At 35.2% G+C, this 25,966-nt stretch overlaps 1 protein-coding gene across 3 annotated transcripts; it reads right to left on the bottom strand.

The window, feature by feature from the left end:
- Positions 1-2,168: 2,168 nt before the first annotated feature.
- LOC114309364 (thioredoxin-like fold domain-containing protein MRL7L, chloroplastic) lies at positions 2,169-23,364 on the bottom strand. Of its 3 annotated transcripts, XR_014348656.1 has the most exons (9): positions 23,268-23,364; positions 23,077-23,189; positions 12,429-12,620; positions 6,230-6,311; positions 6,039-6,150; positions 5,845-5,946; positions 4,828-4,936; positions 4,519-4,706; positions 2,169-2,924 (listed from the first exon to the last, which is right to left on the bottom strand). XR_014348656.1 is itself a non-coding variant. In XM_082901906.1 (7 exons), coding segments are annotated over exons 1-5 (438 nt in total). In that variant the 5' UTR covers positions 9,080-9,200; the 3' UTR covers positions 2,169-2,924; positions 4,519-4,706; positions 4,828-4,934. The 3 variants fall into 3 exon arrangements, 2 of the variants coding, with proteins under 2 accessions (XP_082758032.1, XP_082758031.1); XM_082901906.1 differs by lacking the exons at positions 12,429-12,620; positions 23,077-23,189; positions 23,268-23,364 and adding an exon at positions 8,940-9,200; XM_082901905.1 differs by lacking the exons at positions 4,828-4,936; positions 12,429-12,620; positions 23,077-23,189; positions 23,268-23,364 and adding an exon at positions 8,940-9,202.
- Between the last annotated feature and the right edge of the window lie 2,602 nt (positions 23,365-25,966).

Here is a 25,966-nt window from a genome sequence, read left to right as displayed (position 1 = left end):
TTTTGATCATCAAAGTTGTTAATTTAAGTTATGACTAAATTGACTCAAATTGACAACTTTGAGGATCAAAATGACAAAATTTAAAACTTGAGGGACTAAAATGACAATAAACGAATATTTTAGGGACCAAAACTATCTTTTATTCATATTCTTGTTATCAATGCAGACGGATGATAGACTTAGGACCAAATTGACTCAAATTGATAACTTTAAGGACCATGATGACAAAATTAAAACTTAAGGGACTAAAATGAAAAATAATGCATACTTTAGGGACTAAAACTATCTTTTATCTTTATTCAAGAATAAAATAAGACAAGGATTGAATATAACAAAATAATAATCCCAAAACTTAATTTTGATCAATTGCTCAACCATAATATATGTATAGGTATACATATACTTATACATATGTAGAAAGAGAAAGGAAACAAAGACATTCAGTGCGTATGAAAACAATGAGGCTTGATATATATGTCGAATAGAATTGACCGTGATATTTTATAGCGAAATAAAACTATCCTAAGACATTGGGTGTAATAATGCACCAGGACTTGTGTGATGAATAGTACCTCTCATGACAAACATTTGTCATAAAATTGATTAGGCTTGACATGTTTCACATGATTCATAATTTGAACATCGATTTCCATTGTCAATCACAATTATTAGTTAAAAATAGTTTCATATTTTCTTTTAATTGTTTTTTGTGTTTTTTAAAAGAAAGTTTGCCCAAAGAAAATCTCCACATTCAAGTGTATCCGAACTACTTGAATTGAAAGAACTTATCTAATGGTTGGTTTATTCAGTTCTAAACCTGGTCTTACATTAGCAAAATCTAAGCTAAATGTTCTTCTTCCAAGCTCCTTTCCATCAATATCGTCAACTGCTTCTTTAGCTTTTTTATAGCTCTCATCGTCTTACCTATGTTTCATCAATGATGCATACATACATAGTTTGTGAACAATCGTTACGAAATGGTGGTCATCATATCTAACCTTCAGCTAGTTCATATACAAGCAGGACAAATTAATGTAACAAATTATTTGAAGAAGGCAAATCATTTGTTTTTTTGAACTTGATTATGTTTGAAGAACATAAATCATCTATTTATTTTTAACCTGAGCTATCTAAGATGGTCTATTCGGATTGGTTTTGCTTCAAAATAGACTTAGAAGCATAAATGTCGAAAGTTTACTTTCTATGCTGACGGTATGGATTTGTGGTTACCTATGATAGTCTTACAGGTACCGTTCGGTGGAACTTGAGAGCTCATTGAGTCATTGATGATTCAGAGATTGTACATTTCATCTTTATAGGTTTTTGTTTTCTTTGGTTTTTGTGTGTTATTGGAGGTAATATTATTGCTTTTGTAATAGCAGGTGCTGCCATGCGCTTGGGTCATGATGGCTGCTGCTAGTATTGAAGTTTCTGTGGCATCGGATGCATTGTTGGTGAGAAGGTTTTGGGCTGTTTATGGGTCTGAGGTTATCTAATAGGAGGTGGATTGAGTCAATTGTTTTGTTATCCGACTTTGAATAAAGGCTAAATACATACCTTATTTGTCTGTGTAATAATGTTAGTGGTGGTAGATACTGAGGGCTCTAGCTTGCTATATGACCTCTTTTTGTGCTTTTTATAATTTGCAATGATTTGAAGTTCAATTTTTGCTTATAATTATTTGTGAGAATGTTAATTTTAAAGTCTTTTACTTATGTCATGAGTTTTGTGTGGATTATAGCTTGCATAAACTCTACAAATTAATTCAGTGTCTAGAACTCCACGTGGAACACATTTGCACAGGTCGCTTGATGGAGTGTTCATTAGGGGGGCGACTGCCAATGTACCAATGCCAAGTTGGTAGGGACCTATTTCAAGGCTGTTATAATGAAGAACGATGATATTAACACTATCTAGCTAAAATACGAACCCCCTCTTGGATTTTCAAAACTATAAATGTCTAAATTGACATGAACTAGAAACTCTGCACAACATATTGAAAATGTCTAAAATCAAGGAATACACATAGGCCCTGAGAAATTTCCTTTCATGTTGGCCCTCTACATACACCAATTGGTTACGTAAAGAATGCAACAAGCTAGTATTTATATTGGTACCAAAATCAAGAATTAAATAACAGTACAAACTATTTGAAAAAAAAAAAAAACAAACGAAAGCAGAAACTCTATATTCATCTTGCACATAAACAACAAAATTTTCAGTTTTCACACTGAAATTAACAAACAATTGCTAAATGTAGTTATAAATATCTCCCCTAGAATGTACATATGAGCTAAATTTTCATGGTATCCATTGATCTGTATGGGAACAACATGGTAAACACAGCATCGCTAACCCAGAGACTCTCATTCTCTAAACCATAGCATACATATATATATAGTTATGTACAACTTTTATTCTGACATTGTTTGTTGTTGATTGAAATGGTAGGGATTGGTTTGTCACGCCCCAAACCCGCCCCTAAAAGTTTGGGCATGATCACTTCAGAAACAGACACTGAACCTGGTATACATAGCATATGGAGTCTAAACGGAAGCATCTAATATCCTTCAATAACATAAAATAACATCCATTGAGCTATATCTACTATGCCAGGATCACAAACATTGCATGATGCGAATAAACATACAGTGACATACACTTAAGAGCTAGTTATATACATATACATATAGTTATATACATATACATATACAGACCCAGCGCTATAATTGGGCGTATAACAAAAGCATTGGAGGAGAGAGTGTTATATACATTTCAACCTTAGGCCAACAATTAAAGCACAAGACCGGGAGCTTAACACGCTCAACAAAAATGCACGGGCTTCACTTAAGTGCCTGGACTCCCTGAGGCTGACAAAAGGGAGACGAACATCAAGGGTTAAGTTTGACCTCCAGATTGATTACCTACAGAATCAGACAAAATACAGAGTGAAACCAGCTCAGTGAATAACAACACTTAATTAATTGAATAATCAACTTGAATTATAATGCATATCCATGCGTACATAAATGCAAAAGGCATGTAATTATCTGACACTGTAATTTTTTTCGAGAACAGCCTTGGGCCCAGTCTTTACTTAGGGTGGCATTAAGCCCATGTTAAACAGAGTGGTACTACACCCAGATTAAACAGAGTGGCATTAAGCCCTTAAACAGAATGACATTAAGCCCTTAAACAGATTGACATTAAGCCCTTAAACAGAATGGCATTAAGCCTTTAAACAGACGGCATTAAGCCCTTTCATGCATGTATAACCTCAAGAGGTGGCTCGCACGGATTCTAGAGGTGCAGCACTTTGTTTCATACTAACAGATCATACAGAATGGCTGTAAGCTTCATAACTTTCACAGAACGGCCATAGGCCTCATAACTTTCACAGAACGGCCATAGGCCTCATAACTTTCACATCAGCTTTAAGCCCAGTTCACATATGCATGGACTCAAGAGGTGACTCCTACGGATTCTAGAGGTGGCTCGCATTGCAGCACTTAGTTCCGTACAGCACTTCGTTCCATACCAGAAATCATTAGGTCTTAAAGACCGGTCAATCCATATCATATCATAACATAGCGTAAACGGAACGGACAAACAGAAACATATTCATACATATTTTTAATTATGCTTGAATCACAAATAGAAATCAAAATTCATGTTTGATTATACATGGTACATCCTATAACGCTAATAAATCAATATAGAGCATACTTGTTAGTTCCATAAAAGAACCTCCGGTATTAGGAACTTGTAACATACTTGAACCACGGTATTATTACCCCCGGGCAAGGGCCATAAGGCCACGGTATTATTACCCCCGGGTAAGGGCCTTGTGCTAAGGATGCCATGAATACTTTTACATATATGACCAATCATTCGTTGATTCAAAACGTAATATATCAGAAAATAGAGTACTTCTTGTCATATCATGTCATTACGGTACACTAAACAGAGACGGAACAGTTTACCTCATAATGTGAGTTACATGACAATGTCATTGATATTTAATTCTATCTTCAGGTTGAGTCATTCGTAAGTCAATCCGATGTTTATCATAATTCTTAACAGTTATTAACGTATAAAACAACCCGTGATCTTATCCAATTATTCATTCTGATGATCCACTCTGGGTAGATATTTATGCCATAAAACATGTGTTGAGCCAAATGAACTATAGTAGCCTTTGATAGGCCATTCAGAATATCATGTTCCCAGTAAGCGAGGTTTACATTTACCATTTCTTCCTGTTAACCAATTCCACAGTATTAACTCCCGAATACAGAACACAGTACAACAATTCTCTTAAAACACATCACTCCTGTTTTTGTATAATACAAGTCACTTTTTATCATAATGAACCCAGTTAAATTTATCTTTAAACTAATTCAACGTTAATAATTCGTATGAACTCCTCATGCGAAGTCATAGATAATTTACAGATTATGGCACATTATCGACAACCATTAACCATAACCGGAATGCAGATTAGTTTCAGAGTCATACCGATGTACACAAGTCTTTCAACGTTCCCATACATTCGCACCGATTTCCAATCAGCATAAATGTTAATATAATTACTTGCAAGGAACAAAGTGTTAAGAATAAGAATCATTAACGGTAAGTGAATGCACGATCTCCGTACTACTACTCACAGTGCTATAGCGGAGCGCTTGACCCTCCCGGGTTATGACCTACACATGTACACAAGTTATACATTAGTTCTTTTTCTTTCTTTCACTATTTCCTGCTTCATTTTACTTCAAACGAATTTACAGGCATCCTAGGAACATCAAACATAAGTTTCAAAAATACCAGAGGGTTAAGCACGCGAAACGGAGCAGAACATTTTTTTCCAGCTTGGGCCGCATGTGCGGCAAGGCTTCCCGCACGTGCGGCAGTGATCCCCGCACGTGCGGCGATTCTGGGCAGATTGCAATTCGAAAATTCAGCAAAACCCAATTTTTGGTACACTTTTTCAAGGCTCAAAATAGGTTCTTTAATTGTTAGAATATGGTTCAAAAAGCATGTACAAGATTCACAAACACACAACAATCTAACTATGATTCGAATCTTTAATTCCTAAAGCTTATAACAACTTCAATTACATAATATTCCATTTGTACACTCACACACTCATACATACAAATCCAAGCTTGGTAATCAAGGGAATAGGATGTATCTTCCCACTAGATAACTTAAGTTGAAGCAAAATAAATAAATGGTAAAATTATCATGTTAATTCTTCAACACACACACACACAACTTCCATTACAACTCTAAGTCACACAACACCAAGGGATTCCTACTCTAAAGCAAGAAAAGGAATAGAACTAGGTGGGTTAAACTCACCTTGAACCTTAATCTCCAGATAACTTCTCAATTTCCCAAATTTCCTTCCCTGTTGAACTTCTTTTCTCCCTTTCAAACCCTTCTCTTCTCTAATTTTCTTCTCAGGGGATATAATGGCTCTCTAAGTCAAAGGATTAGAGAATATGGACATATATATATTAAAGGTGAATAAGGACGAAAATTAATCAGTTTAATCATTCCAAATTGAAATTTCACAGAAAATCATATTATGACTTAAAAATTATGCTGATCTCAAATGTAAAATCAATTTCAGATTATCAAGCCTCTAAGGCTCTTAATTTCTGATCCAAACACCGTAATTGTGACAGATATTTTTCTTATTGTACAGATATACATCCATAATCATAGGATTCACTTAATGAAACTCAATTTCACATAAAATTTCACAGTAAGCATTTAAATGCTCAGAATAAGGAACTGAAAATATACCAGAAATAGATACGAGGGTCAGGTTATTACATGGTTCTTCACTCTTTCCAATGGTATTCAAGCTACGCGGTTTGGCTGCTCCGTAATAAAAGAATGCCATTATTTTTGACAACTCATCTGCTGTTTGAATCGCTGAATACCAGGAAAAATCAATTATAATACAATTATTATGATTCAAGGTTGAGGCTGTGTCAAGAATATAATTCATTTACTAGAAAATTTACCTTTCTCACGGTATAAGATCTTTCCAGCTTTAGTGAAGATAAGCTCTGGGAAGACGGACACTTGTAGAGCATAGACCAAATCAAGCTCAACAACAGCATCTATTGCAACACACTGTTTGGTAGTTGAAAATAAAATAAATGTTAAAAGGTGGGATGAGGATAATAAAAAATAAGTAAATGGCTTTACTTACTCTTGGTGATGGTAGCCGATAGTTCCATATGATATTTACAGCTTTCTCCAATTCATCCCGCATCCTTTCATTTTCCAGTAGTCTGCAGAGATACATAAGTTTTCATTAAATAATAAAAATATACTCTAATAAATCTAGCATTTTTTGCTATAAAATCAATCATGAAAGTTTGACATCTCATTAAAAATATTCAGATAGCTTCCAATGCACCATGGAAAATCAACATCAATAAACATCGCCAATTAATTGACCCAAGCCTTTAGAAATCAAATAACAAACAGAATTTTTCTTTCCCTCTCTTATTAGACAGTGATTGCTGTAAGCATACAATAAATTGTGAAAGAACACTCAACTTAAGTAGTCGTAAGTAACAATATAGAAAAGTGTGAAAGGTCAGAAGACCAATTAATCCATGTGCATTGACCCATTGGAAGTGAACTTCTATAAGTAGAATGAGAAGATTGAACACAGATTCAATGCGTAAACCAATCGCATAAATTGAAAATTGGTACACAAGAAGAGTAGTTGTTACCAAGGAATATATAGAAAAGTGACAGTTTTAGGCATTAGGCTAAACCTAGAGAGAGAGAGAGAGAGAGAGATGCTCTAACAATTAAAGATGCTCTAACGATTCCAACTATCTGTTCATATCAATTAACTAAAGGAAGAAAAGTTAAAGCAATGCCCGTGACATTTTTCTACTAGTTCTTTTAATTTAATGTCACTTCCACTTATAAGAGCATTTAAAATCCTTTATTAATTATTTTCATCTAATTTAATTATAAATTCGAGTAAAAAAATTGATTTGATAAGAACTGTTCAATCCTTTAATCAAAATTTTTTTAAAAAAATTCTCTCTTATCTCAGATTTCTCTTTCCATCAAATTTGATGGGAAACAAAAAAATCATCTCCATGCATTATTTTTTAATTTTCATTATATTCTAGTTTGATGAAGTATTTGATGAATTCAGGATTTGATAAATTCTCAATTTAATGAAAAAAATTTTGCCTTGATTTGATATACATTTAATGAATGGAATGGGAATAATTTTTAACAATAATAATAATTCTTATTTATTAAATATGCTCCTAATTGGATTCTTTAACCATTTGCGTGGAGTGATGCCCACCGTGCCAGGTTTTACTTTATGATCGGTTGACGATTTGAACTTAAGCATTATACTTGTGTTTGGATCATATATTTGGATAGAAATTGATAAAAGAAAAATGTAAGTGAAATATAACTAACTATATTTCATTTGCATTTCACCAAATTATTTTTGGATCTAAACACAACCTAACAGAATACATCAATAGTTGGGCCAATCATTTAATCTTTGAATTATGGTCAAGCATCGTTGGATTCTTTAACCTATGGAGTGAAACCCAATATGTCAAGTTACGAATGGTTGGATTCTTTAGACTTTGGACTAAAACCCATTTACAAATAACTTATCTCATGGTTATATAATTAATTTTTTTATTTATTTCATCATCACTTTTGTCATAATAATTAGTTATTCAAGAACACATACCATTTTATTTATACCATATACATGTTATAACATTTGTGATGTTAATTACTACAAATGTCATAATAAAAAAAATGAGTCATAACCAAATACCATATGAGATATTACCAAAATAATAATCCCATATTTAATGGTTATCAACAAAAATATCTTTAACTTAAAATTATGAAACTAATCCTCTCATTAGTATCGTTAGTTATAGGTGAGGTCAGCGTAATTTCAGGGAAAAAAAAAAAAAGAAGAAGAAGAAGAGAGAGAGAGAAGATTACTATAATTTACCCTTCTTTCTTTCATATATCTCATTTTTATATCTTCGAATTTAACATTTTATTTAGGTCAACTAAGGGCATGTAGTGGAAAATGCAGATGAAGGAGCCCATGCAGTTTCCTCGAAACCCTCAATTAGCCACTACCCTACCACTCATCCATGTGGTCGCTGTTTGTACTTCGTCAATTGGATCTCCCCTCAATACAGGTCTTGGATTGGAGAGTATCGTCTGGACTTATAAAGCTCACTATGTGTCTCATTTTGATAATTTAAACGATTTATTTTAGGGAAAAATTTTTTAAGGGCCCTGATATTAAGATTTTATAGGATAAACATGTAATATTTTCATAGTAATTGAGGTCTCTCAACATTTTTCTAGAGAAATTTTGATCCAAAGAAACTTCAAAACACAGAGAAATTTCAGACAACTTTATCTGTGTTTTGAATTTTTTTTGATTTGCTGATTTTCTCTGTGTTTTGAAATTTCTTTGGATTGAAATTTCTGTAGTTTGCTCATAAATTTTTGTGTGTTGGTCAATTTTCTCTGGGTTGAAATTTTGCTCACAAATTTCTCTGTGTTTTGACCAATTTTCTCTAGTTTGAAATTTCTCTGATTTACTCACAATTTTCTCTGTCTCTATGTTTTGACCAAACCAGAGAAAATTGAACATATTTACCAAAAAAAAAAAAGTATAGAAAAGAGGGGGGTGCTTTTGCTGGGTTAGGGTTCAAGTTACCTTGTGGTTGTTAAGGTAAAGTTTCTTCAATCTTAGAAGCTCCTTCTACCTACTCGAACAAAGAAATGCTAATGCCAATACATCAACATAAATTCTTCAAATTGTTATACATTTTCAAATCTTAAATCAACAAACACACCATTGAATCAGTGAACAGAGCTCATATTTTTACCTTGAAGAAACTGAAATCAATTGGAGTAAGTAGTGGTGGTGGTGTTTTCGATTCGCTCTTTGCCATTCGCTACCGTTCACCGACACATGTCTCGCCTCAACAACCTTTCCTCTAACTTTAACTGAGTATTCCTTTTTCATGGCCCTCTACCTACACAAAAGACGATGGAGAGAAAAGAGAGGGCGGAGTGGAGGCAATGATGAGGACATCCACCACGCGCCGCCGCCCCTATGGTGCTGCTTCGTTGACGGCCCCAGATTTGGAGAGAAAACGAAGATAGAGGAGAGAATGAGAGAGTGGTGTGATATATGGGTGTGGGTGAGGAACCTTAGGTTACAAAAAAAAAATATTGTGGACCTCTCCCATTACTAAAAGTTGGAGAGAGATGTCAGACTAAATATCCCTTTATTTTATCGGTCATTTTGTAGAGACTAATTTTTTTAATTACCTTTAAATCCCTAATCTTGAGTTTCTTTTAATAACGCCCTTGAATTTTCACTTAATTGCGTTTTAAACCCTAGAATCAGGAAGCATCGCAGATTAATGCGAGTAAACCCTAACCAATCCCGGTAGATTAATAATCACCCTTAAAACCCTAGTATTAATTATTCGACCCTGTAATTATAGATTAATTACTTTAAAATCTTAATTCCCGATAATACCGTTTTCGCTCAGTTTCTCGCCTTTGGCACTTTAATTTAACGGGATCCGAAGTCATTATTTTAACTATTTTCTAATATTAGTATATTAATAATAAATATCAAGGTTTCCTAAATTTAGACTTGATCCCTATATACTTCTATTTTATTTCATGCCAAACCTTAACTGTAATATTTTATTAATTAATGTACTTGTGCCTATTATTTTATGTTTATAAATACAAATTTCTCCTATATATATATATATATATATTTCTTGGAGCCCAAGTACTTGGCCATGTGATGGATGAAAGGCTTTGATGGACAACTTTGACAAATTGTACTTATGGAACTTAGTCCCTAAGAAACCTTCCAATCCTTTCTCTAGATATATGCATACTTCTCCCCCTCATTTTACACATTTTTCAGCCATGCACTAGAGAAGTGAGAGAGAGTGATCTTGGGAAAAAAAAAAGAGGGAGAGGAGAGAAGAAGAAAAAGAATAATTGTGTTGAATCTTGTACAACAAAGGTAAACCTACATCACCTCTTCTCTCAAGTTCTTTTACTACTTGCTTTTCCCCTCTTAATATATGCTATTTGTATATATATGTTGTAGTCTAGGCCTACACTCTTGTATAAATGTATATTAATCAAGAAATGGTGTGTTCCTCTTTCTTTCTTAAATTTCCAGCAGTAATTCTTTTCCCTTTCTTGAATTTATTTTCCTATCAAAACTCTATAAACTCAAAATCTGTTTTTATGGGGTAATATTTGGTATGTCTAGAGTATGTGATAATTTTTGTAGGACCTAAGGATATATTTTTATAACCTACACAATTTTTTAGTTTTAGAAAATTCCAGAAAAATAGTCTTGAGTCCACTTTTATGTCAAAATCTTAATCTTGGTGTTATATTCCAACTAAGATTTGTTTCAACTCAAGTTAGACGTTTGAGAGAAAAATCGATTTGTGTAACACTCAACGAATCTGGATAAATCTTGATAATTCTGAATTATCTTAAAATCTCAAATATCTATCCTACTTTTGTAAATTGAGTTTGAAACTAGAGTCATTTATCTACTAACTCACATGAGGCCAAGTACTTAAGACCAATAAAAGTATTTTTTCCATAACTATTTTCCAACTAGATCAAATATGAAATTCTGAAAATTTGTGTTAATGTGCTCTTAATTGGCTTGTAACCCTTATATACTATGTTCCTTGAATGTTTAAGTTTTGATATGTAAACTACGATAAATTATGAATTTATTTTACCATGCATAAATTACTTTATGTTTAGTTTGGATTCGTAATTATCTTGACCATGCTTTACTATAACCGAGAACATAATGCACTTAATAAATGGGAAATCAAATGGGGTGGTAATGGGTTGCGATCATTATAGTAAATTTTATGGGATAATGAATGATGGATGCAAAAGTAAAATATAGTGGAATGTGTTCTATTTTTATAAAGTCTTGCACAAGTGTGTTCTCGAACCCTAACATGGCACGGGAGATATTCCGGTTGTTTTAACGGAATTAGAAAGCATAAGGGTGACAGTGAGGGTCTCACACAGGGAGAGTATCCCTGGAAGCCCGTTCCCTTAGGATAGACCGTGACGTCATCACTTGGGTATGTAACCTAGGTGCATGGGCATCATTGGCAATTGTGTGTTAAGTGACGCACTGGTGGTTATGCGGTAAGCGACGTATTGGTAATATATTAACCAAGGGGGAGTCAGAATTGCCCATGGCCAGTGTCAGTGGTTGGGTAGGAATGGCATTTCGCGGAGAGTTGCCTAGAACTAACTTAATTGACTGTTATTCTTGAGAACCAAAATTTAATTATAAGCTTAGCTTAATTATTATTTTTGTTGTATGTTATGATCATGCCATTATTTTACTTGTGTATTTAGAATGGAAAAATGGACGAGGTGTGCATGTTTACTGGGCATTCCAAACTCATGGCGTTTTATGCCAGGTGAAGGCGAGTTTTATAACAAGAACAAAATCCCTAAAAGTTTTGAGGAACCATGCCTGCCCTAGAGATTAGATTTTTTATTTCCTGTATTTTGGATAATCTTTTGTATCAAGAAACTAATCTGTATTTAATGACTTGAAGAATTTTATCTGTAACTATTATTATTATTTCCTTTTTGTGTAATTATTTATATTTCGTGCTTAATTATTTGTATAATGTTGTGCATCCGCTAGTTAAACTCCGGTGTATTGTTGTATTATATTATCGATGTTCCCAAAATTTGGGGTGTCACACATTTCATGTATATTATTTATAAAAAAAATTAAGTTGATCCGATAATTATAGCATATATATTCAATTTATTGCATTTATCTTCTAAACAAAAGCCCGATAAGTGTGTTTTAAAAAATAGATCATTTATTTTTTTTTAATGATAAACACAATAAATTGAATAAGTTATGATTATCAAATCGATCTAATTTTTTGTGTAGATAATATACACGAAATATTTTACAAAATGAACGTTTCAAATTATCAAAACGAGACCCGTAACCAACCTCACCAGCCAAATAGCACCTTTTCAATCCAAATGGACTGGGTCATTGTGAATTGGTTATCAATAAGGAAGACTTGTAATATGATGTAGTATATGATATATGAGTATGGTAAGGTCCTAACTAGGCAGGTAATGAAATGATATGAAATGAATTAAGTTATTTTTCTAAAGTCTACGGCAGTTTAACAAAGTGTTATGTCAGTTGTCTTCTTGCACAGTTAATTCTAGTGTAGGGATTATGGAAACCTTTATTTTTTATATCATTTCTCATTCAGTTTGGCAAAAAAGCATTTGCAATTTTGAGAGCTTACCTTTGAATACAGATAGCTAGCTAGCAAGTCACCATGGCTGTCCCGTTTCTTCTTCCCCCTGTGACTGAAAATCTGAACTCCTTGCTCCAAAATAAAGTGGCCTTGCTTTGGGGTGTTGACAAGGAGAAGAAAAAGCTTTCAAGCACTCTCTCCACCATCCATGCTGTCCTCGAAGATGCAGAGCAAAAACAACTGCAAGACAAAGCCATACAGACTTGGTTGAAAGAACTCAACGATGCAGCCTATGAGGCAGACGACATCTTGGATGAGTGTGCAACTGAAGCACTCTGATGCGAATCTGAAGGCCAAGGATCCCCCTCTACTTCTCTCAAGAGGAAGGTACTCTGTTATTTGCCAACTACTTATGCCTCGCCCAATATTCTGTTTTGTTACAATGTAGGGAATAAAATAAAAGAAATTACAGACATGTTTGATACGATTGCTGCTAATCGTAGTAAATCTCACTTGAACGAGAAGCAAGTTGAATATGATGTAAGCCGTGAAACCAGCTCCTCTATACTCAACCACAACTCTATGAAAGAGACGAAAGATAAATAGAAGATTGTCAACTTTCTAGTCAAGGATGTATGCATTAGTGACGATGTTTGTGTATCCTATACTCGGTATAGGAGGGCTTGGAAAGGCAGCCCTTGCGCAAATGGCCTTCAATGATGAGAGGGTCAAACACCACTTCGATCCTAAAATTTGGGTTTATGTTTCTCAAGATTTCGATGTGAAAAGGATGATCAAAGCAACAATAGAATCTGCAAATGGAAAAAGATGCAAGGCTGTAGACCTAGACTCACTGCAGAGAAGGTGTCATGACATGCTGAAAGGAAAAGGATACCTGATTGTATTAGATGATGTGCGGGATGAAGATTCAGAGAAGTGGGATGCACTCAAGTATTCACTAGCATGTGGATCAAAAGGCACTTCTGTTATCATCACTACTCATCTTGAAAAGGTTGCATCAATCATGGGAACTATCCTACCATATCACTTGTTATTTTTATCCGACAGAGATTGTTGGTTGTTGTTCAAGCAACGAGCATTTGCACGTGGAAATGAAGAATTTCCAAACCTTGTGTCCATCGGGAAGGAGATAGTGAAGAAGTGTGGCGGTGTGCCTTTAGCTGCAAAGTCCCTCAGAGGGTTAATGCGCTTCAAAAGTGAGGAAAATGAGTGGCTTTATGTTTTGGAAAGTGAAATTTGGAACTTACCCCAGGACAAAAATTCCATCTTACCTGTCTTAAGATTAAGTTACTTTAATCTTGCATTAGAATCAAGACAGTGTTTTGCTTATTGTGCCATTTTCGCAAAGGGTTCTAGCATTGAAAAGGAAGATTTAATCCATCTTTGGATGGCTAATTTCTATATTTCATGCAAAGGAGGACAAGAGCCGGAAGATATTGGTGATCAGATTTGGAGTGAATTATGTTGGATTTCTTTTTTCTGAGACGTGGAGAAAGATGAAGGCGAGATATGGAGCAAGATGCATGATCTTGTGCATGATCTTGCCCAATCAGTTATGAAGGATGAATGTCCAATGATGGAGTTTAACAGTTCAATTAATATATCCAACAAAACAGTTCACCATGTAAGATTGGTTGTCGGGCCTGCAGATAGTTTTAATAACACATTTCAGAAAGTTCTATCCTTACAGACATCACGACTGAAATATCAACCAACTTTCTTTGAAAAAGATGATAAGATTTTGTGGGATTTCAGGAAGTTTGGTTCACTTCGAACTTTTGATGCAAGGAGGAAACTATTAAGTGTTAGGGGTAGTTTGGTCTTTATATATTATTCTTATTAGTATAAATAGCTGTGTGTAAGGGGGAAACCCTATGCTTTTGAATTAAGGAATATACAGCAGCTCTCTCTCTCTCTCTCTCCTTCTTCTTCCTCTTCTTCTTCTTCTTCTTCTTCTTCTTCATCTATACATTCAACATGGTATCAAACCAATATCTTCCTCCTTGAAGATCATCCCTCTCATTCTTCTCTCCTTGTTCTTGTAGGTAGGTACGTCTATTGCAAAAAAAAAAAAAAAAAAAAAAAAATATCAATATGCTTGAAATTTAATGGTTATCCACCCTGTAATCTCCTTTTGATGTTTTGGTCATTCTTGATTACTTTTTCCAATTTTTTTGATTTTTTGTCAAAATTGGGTGATTTTTCAAAAGTTCTTATTGGAATCCTTTTTGATTGGTTTTGTCCTTTTCTCTCACTTCTATGGGAACCGACTAGAACCTTTAAAGGGTTTACAGTCCCTGGTTTGAGGTATTTTGGCCCTACCTTGGCTTTTTCCTGCATTTTGGATGGTCTGCTTCAATTTTTGTGCTTATAGGTGATCTGGTTGCTTTGTTCTGGGATAATCTTGCCCTGTTTTAGCCTTAAAAGGTGAGTTACTGTGCTAGTTCAGTGTTTTCTAGATTTGTGTGATATCCTGCTTGTGTTTCTGCACCATCTTTCTCACATCTCATGGCTGCCAGCGAGGGTAAGGCAAGGAGGAGAGTGGACTGAGTCGTGATATGACTCTTGGTGATAGTCCGTCTCTCCAGATTAGTCCAGTCAAGCTTAATGGTACCAATTACTTGATTTGGTCCCGCTCCTGCAGTCTTGCCATTGCCGCTTGGCGGTTGACTAGCTATATTACGGGTAGTACCCAGCAACCTACTGAGGATAGTACTTTATCTGCTCAATGGATTTCTGAGAATGCTTTAGTTATGACCTGGCTCATCAATTCTATGGAGCCTACCATTAGTCAGACTTTTCTCTTGATGGATACTGCTCACAAAATCTAGATAGTTGCCTCTCAAATGTATTCTCAATAAGGGAATGATGCACAGGCCTATGAATTGCGAAAGAAGATTAGGGGTTTGGATCAAAAGGATCGCTCTCTGGCAGTCTACTATACTAAGTTGAGTGGTTTATGACAGGAGCTAGATTTCTACCAGAGTTTCCAGCTAGTTTGCTCCACGGATGCCACTATGTTTCAGCAAGCTGTGGAGAAGAAGCGGGTGTATGACTTTCTTACTGGCCTGAATTTGGAGTATGATCAGATATGGATTCAGATGTTGGGTCGCTCTCCGTTTCCTACATTGCGTGAGGCTTATGCACTAGTTCAGCAGAAGGAGAGTCGTCGTAGTGCTATGGTGCATGCCCCTATTCAGGATCGGTCAGCGATGGTTGTCGGCCCCAAGTCACGTGATACTCCGCCTTGTCAACCTCAAGGTGGTGATAAGGGTCCAGTGGTTGATCGGGTTTGGTTGAAGTGTGATTATTGTGGGAAAGATAAACATGATAAAAAACACTGTTAAAAGTTGCATGGCCGACCTACTCGAGGACGTGGTCGTGGCTGTGGTCATGGTGTTCGTCCTCAAGCACATGTTTCTGAGACTACTGCTAGTGCCTCAGATGATGTTGGTTCTATTTCCCAGGATGAGTTTCACACTCTTAGACGTTTGATGGCTCGACTTGATTCTTTATCTGCCTTAGCTCCTTCCTCTTCTGCCTCTTCCAACTTTGCCCACACAAGTATTTCTGCTAGTGCACTTAGTAACTCTTCGTCGGATCCTTGGATCATTGATTTTGGTGCTACCAATCACATGACGGGTACTTCTAGTTTTTTCCAATCTTATTCACTTGGTTCTGGGCGAGATAAGGTTAGAGTGGCTGATGGCACTTTATCTTCTATCTCCGGCAAGGGTTCTGTTCATTGCACCTCTTTACTTTCGCTTTCCTCTGTTCTTCATGTTCCTAATTTTTCAACTAACTTACTTTCTGTTAGTAGCCTTACCACTGCTCTGTAACCTTTTTTCCGACTCATTGTGTCTTTCAGGAACTGGCTACTGGGAAAATAATTGACAGTGGTAGAGCACAAAGTGGACTGTACTTTCTGGATGCCATTCTTGCATCAACTTTGTCCTCTCAGGCTCTTCAATGCACTTCTGGCTCCTCCCTTCGTTTTCTTCATCAGTGGCATCGCCATTTAGGACATCCTTCCTTTAGCATTTTAGAGAAACTTTTTCCTTCATTAGTTCGAGATTGTCCTAGGAATAACTTTGTTTGTGATGCTTGTGAGCTCGCTAAGCATAAACGTACTTGTTATCCTTCAATTAATAAAAGTACTTTTCCTTTTATGCTTATTCATACCGATGTGTGGGGTCCTTCCCCTGTGGTTTCTACCTTTGGTTATCGATGGTTTGTCACATTTATTGATTGTTATTCCCGTGTGACTTGGATTTATTTACTTCGTACTAAAAATGAGGTTTTCTTGTGCTTCAAAAGTTTTCATAAAATGGTATCCAATCTCTTCAATGCTACTATCAAAATTCTTAGGAGTGATAATGAGACTGAATATATTGATGGAGTTTTCAGGGCATACCTCGAGCAGCATGGCATTCTTTATCAGACTAGTGTGTTGGCACTCCTGAACAGAATAGAGTTGTTAAACGTAAGAATGGCCACCTCCTTGAGGTTGCTCGCTCTCTCTTGTTTACCATGAACGTTCCTAAGTCTTTTTGGGGGGATGTTGTTTTGACCGCGGCTTACCTTATTAACCGTATGTCCTCTAGTGTCTTCCAATTCCAGATTCCTCTTTAGTTTCTTCCTGTGACTTATCCCACTTCTTCCCTTCCGCCTTGAGTTTTTGGTAGCGTCTTTTTTGTTCATCTTCAACCTTGTACTCGTGGGAAGCTTGATCCTAAGGCTGTCCGGTGTGTCTTTCTTGGTTATTCTACTACTCAGAAGAGCTACAAATGCTATGACCCTCACACTCATAAGCTATATGTAAGTATGGATGTCACTTTCCGTAAATCTGAGTCCTTTTTTTCTAGTCATCCGCTATCTCCTCAGGGAGAGAGTGGTATCGATGAGATTGCGGATGAGACAGCATCATATTAGCATGAGTTGTCTTTTTTCCTTCCTAATCAGCGGGCTGTTATCTGTGGTGAGGGGGAGGCTAGCAGTTCTGTTGATGAGGAGTCGGATATCGGTGGTCGTTTGGACAGAGCTGATCTTAAGACTCATTCACAGCATCAGAAAGAGCAGGCTTCTCTTGTGCCACCAAGTCAATCATCATCTCCTATGCCAATTTCATACCCAGTTTCCACTGACTCTACAGGTAATGATCCTCAACCTATTTCTTCACCTGTTGTTGATAGTCCTATTACTGATGATTTGAGTCTTCATATTGCTCTCAGAAAGGGGGTTAGAGCTTGTACTCAACACCCCATTTCTAAATTCGTGTCATATGATTCGTTATCTTCTCCATATCGTGCTTTTGTTTCGTCTCTTTCTTCTGTGTGTATTCCGCAGGGTTGGAAAGAAGCCATCAATGATCCTAAGTGGAAGGTAGTTATGGTAGAAAAGATGCAAGCTTTGAGCAAAAATAACACATGGGAGTTGTTGTCTCTTTCTAATGGGAAAAAACCAGTCGGATGTAAGTGGGTGTTCACCATTAAGTACAATGCAGATGGGACGATTGGACGATATAAAGCGAGACTAGTGGCCAAGGGATTTACCCAGACATATGGAATAAACTATCAAGAAATTTTTGCCCTAGTAGCAGAGATGAATTCTATTTGAGCTATTCTGTCGTGTGCTGCTAATTTGGGATGGCATCTACAGCAACTAGATGTGAAGAATGCTTTTCTTCATGGGGATTTGGAGGAGGAGGTATATATGGATATAACTCCAGGTTTCTCATCTTAGTCTACAGTTGGAAAGGTTCGTAGATTGAAGAAGGCTTTGTACGGTTTGAAACAATCTCCTAGAGCCTGGTTTGGTAGATTCCTAAAGGCAATGTTAGGATTTGGATATGAGCAAAGCAATGAAGATCACAGCTTGTTTATCAAACGCAATGTACATAAGGCAACAATGCTTATTGTATATGTTGATAACATAGTTGTGACAGGTAATGATAAGGAGGAGGTGACCCATCTCAAGATGCAGTTAGCCAAGGAGTTTGAGATAAAAGATCTTGGTCCATTGAGATATTTCTTAGGATTGAAGTTACCAGATCTGATAAAGGCATCTTCATATCTCAAAGGAAGTGCATTCTAGATTTTCTTAAGGAAACAGGCATGTTAGGTTGCAGACCAGCTGATTCACCGATTGAGACTAATCATCGTCTTTGTAGTGGGGTTAGTGAGCTTGTGGAGAAGGAAAGTTGCCAAAGACTTGTGGGAAGACTGATATATCTCTCTCATACTCGTCCAGATATTGTCTATGCAGTTGGGATAGTGAGTCAGTTTATGCATGATCCTCGTGCAACTCATTTGGATGCAGTCTATCGCATTTTGAGGTACCTTAAATCTGCCCCTGGAAAAGAAATTTTGTTCTCTAATCATGGTCACTTGAGGTTGGAAGCGTTCACAGATGCAGATTGGATAGGCTCTATAGATGACAGACGCTTTACCTCCGGTTACTGTGCTTTTGTGGGGGAAAATCTAGTCACATGGCGTAATAAGAAGCAGGCGGTAGTTTCCAAATCTAGTGCTGAAGCTGAAGCTGAATACAAGGCTATGGCACATGGAACATGTGAACTAGTGTGACTTCAATCTTTGTTGAGTGATATAGGGCTTGATTGGAGCGATCCCATGATTTTGTATTGCAACAACAAGGCTGCTATTAATATTGCACACAATCCTGTTTAACATGACCGGACTAAGCATATTGAGATTGACAGACATTTCATTAAGGAGAAGTTGAATAAGGACGTGATATGTATGCCTTTTGTGAAGTCTGAAGATCAACTGGCTGATGGTTTTACTAAGGGTCTTAGTAGTAAAGTCTTTCACCCTATTTGTTGCAAGTTGGGCATGAGAGACATATTTGCACCAACTTGAGGGGGAGTGTTAAGCGTTAGGGGTAGTTTGGTCTTTATGTATTATTTTTATTAGTGTAAATAGTTGTGTGTAAAGGGGAAACCCTATGCTTTTGAATTAAGGAATATACAACAGCTCTCTCTCTCTCGTTGTTCTTCTTCTTCTTCTTCTTCTTCTTCTTCTTCTTCTTCTCATCATCTATACATTCAACAGAGACCAATGACATAGTTGCCATCTTCAATTGGAAACTTAAAACGTCTGAGGTATTTGAACCTTTCCGATGCTCATATCAAGCAACTTCCTGATTCTATTTGTAGTCTCTTGAGTTTGCAAACATTAATTTTAGACAACTGTCAAAAACTTGAGAGATTGCCCCAGAACATGATGTACCTGAGAAGTCTCCGACATGTTTTTCTGAACTGGTGTCGATTAATTGAGATGCCCCCAAAAATTGGGCAGCTAACTTACCTGAAGACATTAACTTTATTTGTTGTGGGTGAGAGCACTGATTGTAGTCTCCTAGCTGAATTGAAATGCTTAAACCTTGGAGGAGAACTTTGTATCGAGCACCTTGAGAGAGTGAGAAATCCGATGGATGCAAAAGAAGCTGATTTAGTGGAAAGCAAAATCTTAGTCGGATGGAACTAAATTGGGAATATAGTTTGGCTGAATCTGAATCTGAAAATGATGAATCTGAATCACAGGAAATTGATGAATCTGAATCACAAGAAAATGTTGAATTTGAATCATCTGAAAATGTTGAATCTAAATCGCAGGAAAATGATGAATCTGAATCACAGGAAATGTTAAATTCTGAACTAGTACTTGAAGCCCTTCAACCTCATCCAAACCTAAAGGCGTTGGTCGTAAGAGGGTACAAAGGTACTCGATTCCCGCTCTGGATGAGGGGTTCAGATCTTAAAAATATAGTTAATATCCAGCTCTACAAGTGCAACAACTGCTTACAACTTCCACCATTTGGACAACTACCTTTGCTACAAATCCTTGAAATTCATGGAATGGATGAAGTCCTGGAGTATATTGAAAACGAATATCCTAGCGGTGGAGGATTCCCCTCTTTGGTAGAACTTGATGTTTACTATTGTCTGAATTTTAAAGGTTTGTCAAGGGAGGAGGGAAGAGAGTTGTTCCCTCGTCTTCAAAAGATATGCATTAGTAATTGTCCTAAATTGAGCTTGCCACATCTTTCGTCTCCTAAAGAATTGTGGTTCAGCGGCAAGTGCACCATGGTACTAAATTCAATATCAAATCTTAATAGTCTCACTTCCCTAACTATTGGATATGATAAAGAGATGGATTGTTTTCCAAAAGAGTTTTTGAGAAACCTTACTCTCATCGAGTCACTAGTGATTAAGTATTGTGAAGAGCTTAAAGTGTTGCCTGAAGACCTTGCAAGCCTTGGCACATTAAAGTCATTGGAGATCTTACAATGTCCAAAGCTCGAGTCTTTGCCAGAGGAAGGGCTACGAGGCCTTGAATCTCTCCAATCGTTGCACATTAACTATTGCCTGAAGATTACATCACTTTCGGTGAGTATTCAAAGCCTTACCAAACTCCAATGCATAGATATTTGGCATCGCAGCCCTAAACTAGAAAGGTGATGTGAGAAGGGAAAGGGGGAGGATTGATATAAAATTGCGCACATACCAGACGTCTCTATTTAATATTTTTTTAAGGTATATGATTGTTCTTTTACTCACTGCATTACTAGTTGGTTTATAGCTGTGATATACTAAATTAAATAAAATACCCAAGGGGTAACCCGCTTATAAACAAATAATGTACAAAGCAAAAAATATTTTTTTTCTCCAAATAATAAATTATACCAACCCTAACTTTTTAACCTTTGATGAATTTAACATGCACGTAAATTTGTTCAGTATCTAAATTTGAATTTGTATATTTTCTCCAATTCACAAAAGTTGTTAAACAAATTAATCTCAATTTGATCGATATTTCGACATTAAGGCTCCATTTGTTTCACCGTAAAATATTTTTCATGTAAGATGATTTTGCTTATTTTTATTTTTTGATGTTTGGTTAACACTAAAATATTTTCTACAACAAAAAATCTTAATAGAGAACCAATTATAGAGAAACTTTAAAAATAAAAAGAACAAAAAAAAATGATATTCATATAGAATTGAACACCAATGATGTGGCAATGACACCCTGCAAATTTTGTTTTTTACTAAGTGGTATAAATGTAACATGTCATTATGTATAGAAATTTTTTATACAAATTATGTTTGTATATCATCATTCAATGAATAAAATAAGATAATGATTGAATGCAACAAAAACAATAACCCTAAAACTTAATTTCAATCAATTGTTCAACCATAATATATGTATAAGTGTATATATATATATATATATGTAGAGAGCAAGAGAGAGCAAAGATGTTCAGTCCGTGTATGAAAGCAATGAGGCTTTATATGTACTTTGAATAGTATTGACCGTGATATTTCATGGCAAAACAAATGGCGCCTAAGACATTGGGTGTAATCATGCACCAGGACTTGTGTGATGAATTGGCTACCTCTCATGACAAAGATTTGTCACAAATTGATTAGACTTGAGCTGTTTGGCATGATTCATAATTTGAACTTCAATTTCCATTGTCAATCACAATTATTGATTAAAAATGGTTACTTATTTTCTTTTAATTGTTTTTTGTGTTTTTTTTGTTTTTTTTTTTTTATATTTTATTTTAAGAAAGCTTGCCAAAACTAAATTTTCACATTCAAATGTAACCGAACTACTTGAATTGAAAGAACTTATCTAATGGTTTGTTTATCTAATGGTTTGAAGAAGATGAATCATTTGTTTTGAACTTGGTTATATTTGAAGAACATAAACCATTTACTTTTTTAAACCTGAGCAATCTAAGATGGTCTATTTGATTGGTTTTGCTTCAAAATGGCCTTAGAAGCATGAATGTCTAAAGATTACTTTCTATGTGGACGGTATGAATTTGGGGTTTCCCTACGACAGAAATTGCCAATGTCTAGAATTCTGAGCGCATTGAGACAGCTCCCACGATTGAGAGTGCATTGAGTCCTCCATGATTCAGAGATTGAATTTTCCGTCTTTATAGGTTTTTGTTTTCTTTTCTTTTTCTTTGTCATTGGAGGTAATTTGATTCATTTTCAAATATACAATAATATATTGCTTTTGTAATGGCAGGTGCTGATGAAGGCTTCTGCTAGGATTGAAGTGGTTGTGGCATCGGAAGCATTGTTGGCAGGAAGGTTTTGGGCTGTTCATGGGTTTGAGGTTAACTAATAGGAGGTGGATTGAGTCAGCTGTTCTGTTATCCGACTCTGTCGTGTCAGTTTCTCTTTTGCAGAATAAAGATTAAATGCAGGCCTTATTTGTGAGTGTGTAATAATGTTAGTGTGCGGGGGATACTGGGGGCTCCAGCCTTCTTCTACATGGCCTCTTTTCGTGTTCTCTATTGTTTGCGATGATTTGGAGTTCAATATCTGCTATAACTATTTGTGAGAATGTTAATTTTGAAGTCTTTTACTTGTGTCATGAGTTTTGTGTGGATTATAGGTGTAACATTGGTTGATGATGGGATATATAATTATAATGACACATTTCATAATGTTGTATCCATACAGACATTCCAACTACGACATCCACCAAATGAGGTATTTGGACATTCAATCATACTAACTAATATAATATCAAGCAAGTTCCTAGTTCAATTTGTAGTATCTGGAATTTGCAAACATTAATTCTAGACTAGTGTCGGAAACATGAAAGATTTCCCAAAGAACATGAAGTACCTGAGAAGTCTCTGAATCTGAATCTTAATTGGGAATATGATTTGGCTGAATCTGAATCACAAACATATCTTTGAATCTGAAACTGGAACTTGAAAAAGTTCCCGATCCCGGGTCTGGATGAGGTGAGGGAGTGATTCAGTTGTGGAAAAATATAGTTGAAATTGAGCGCTACCATTGCAAAAACTGCTTACAAAGTTTCGTCAATCTTCGCAAGATGTAAATTCACCATCGTCTCTTTATTTGAGCTTTTCGCGTCTTTCGTCCCCAACAAAGAATTATTCACTACTTCCAGAAAATTGAACTACTTTTCGTAAAATTGAATTTTTATGTTCTTCAAATTTTTTTTAGTGAATTTTGTTAATATTTTATGTAATTTTTTTATTTTTTTTAGATACATCTAAACTAAATATATTAAAATATACACTGTTTCTGAAAAAAAATAATAATTCATTAAATACAAAAAATATAAGGAAATATGAAAATTCAACACGTTTTTGTATTTTATTGTATTTAATAAATTTTTAAAAAGATTTTATATTAAAAAATTAATATATTAAAATTAAATGAATTTAAAAATTTAAAAATAATTAATGAAAATATTTTAAAATTTTATTAAAAATATAAAATTATGAATTAAAAATTCATTTTTTTTTTGGTGGAAGACTGAAACCCAAACCGGTTATATTTCCCTTCATCAATTGCACCCACTTGGTAATAAATTCAACAACAATGCTACTGAGCTGGCAGTCCCAAAAAAAAAAAAAAATTCAAGCTAAAGCATCACATCAAACTGGACGCCACACACTTCCATGTCATTAGTGCATGGTTTAGAGCTCATTTCCTAGAGCTCTCAAGCATTTTTCTAAATTCAATGGGTTATCAAATCTTATTATGTTAGTCTCACTACCCTAACCCTAAATCCTGATTGTTATGAGGAGGTGAGTTATTTTCTAGGGGTGGGAATTTGTAACTCATTAATATTATTCGAATAATTAAAGGGATAGGGTTAACTATTTTTTTTATTCAAATTCAAATATGATACGACTTGAAAATACAAATATTAAATAGGGCATGTTTGGATTAAACACGTAAAGTCAAAACTTGACACGTTTGACATGCGTAAATGTTCGTGTTGATATGTTGAACCATTATTGACTTGCATATAAGTCGAATACAAGAGTAACTATATAAGCTTGAATAATTCATTCTCATGTTTTAGATTAAAAGTTAAATCTCTATATAATATATATATACCTAATGAAGTCCAATCATAACTTAATGATAAATTAGTAGAATTCAAGAGTGGTAGAAAAAAAGAGTTTTTTAATGTGTAACAGCAGTATTTTTGTAACGCCCTCAAAATAATATATATAAACCCAACATTCATGATATACATAGATAAGGGAATAAAACATATTTCCATTCATCAGAGTATTCTTACAAAACGTAATACATGTTGACAACAAAAGTAAATGTCCTATAGGCTTATAACTTTCCAAGTCAACACTTGGTTACAACAAAAGAAAAGCCCTAACTCTCTACACAAATAAGCCCTTGGCTTGAATTTACATGTATCACCAAAATATTAAAACAACCAAAAGAGTCTTCAACTCCAAAAACTATCCAAGCTAAGGCCTTGGGGGCGGCATAACACCTGAGCCTGAAAATGATATCCCATATAGGGTGAGCCAACGCCCAGTAAAAATATGCTAAACATAATATGAGCAATAACTAAAACATTAGTATTTGATAAATGTTTAACTCATATAAACAAACATACATCTCTTTCCATTTCATTATCCAAACCAATTCATAGATATAGCTCTCTATTCATCCTGACAGTTCAAATGAGATTACAGCTCATATCAATAATACTTTGGTTATGATCAATTAACATGAGACTACAACTCACATAATTAACACTTCAACACTTCAACACTTCAATACTTCAATTTATCTACGTTATACAAACGCAATTAGGATTTCGGGATTTTCATCCTGGACACTTCGACCAACTCAGTTATTACTAGAGTCCATCCCCTATCTCCTCCCAAATCCGGTTTAGGAGTACATCTCCTATCTCCTCCCAAACCTTGAAGTACATCCCCTATCTCCTCTCAAACAATATACATATACAATGTATTTAAACACTTATCATATACAATGATCAAACCAAGCACATATTCAATGTGTTATTTCATCCGTCATATTCAATGACGTACTCAATTGATTAGTTTTAATTCACCTAATCATCATGCAGTGTCTACAACAATCAAGACTATCCTCCACCGATAGCCCAAACAATTATTTCTAAACAGATAATAAATTATCAAACAGATAAATTATCTACAATTTCAAAGGTGAGTGATCAATCAATCCAACTCCACCATTAAACCTCATAATTACCAAATTTCATTATTTCCAACTCAATTTCATATTTTCATAACTTTCCCAAATTAAATATACAAATTAATTCATCACAATAAATTAGGGTTTTTCTCTTCCTTTTCTCAACATTGACCTAAAGGTTCAAATATCGTCAATAAACATCAATAACCTTATTTTAAAACCCAAAATACCCGTGTATTGGTCAAAAGGATGAAACCCCTCTTTATACATTTTGAAACCCTAACACCCAAAATTTCCCAACTTCAACATTAAATCGAAATGACCACAAATTTATATCAAAGACGATAAATATGAGTAGTTATTCCTACCTCAAGTGAAGAGACCCAAATGAGATGATGACCCAACTCAAAAGTGCTCCAAACCTCAAGATTTTCGGATCAAAACGGAAGGCTTGCAAAGCTCTACCACTTTAATAAAGGCACAAGGCTTGGGTCTCACTAAACCAAGATCAAGAACTAGAGAGAGAGAGAGTTCTAGAGAG

The sequence above is a fragment of the Camellia sinensis genome, chromosome 13 (assembly GCF_055761805.1).
Source record: "Camellia sinensis isolate YWXY chromosome 13, ASM5576180v1, whole genome shotgun sequence".
In the NCBI taxonomy this organism is placed as follows: Eukaryota; Viridiplantae; Streptophyta; class Magnoliopsida; order Ericales; family Theaceae; genus Camellia; species Camellia sinensis.
This window is presented reverse-complemented; position numbering and strand designations above follow the sequence as displayed.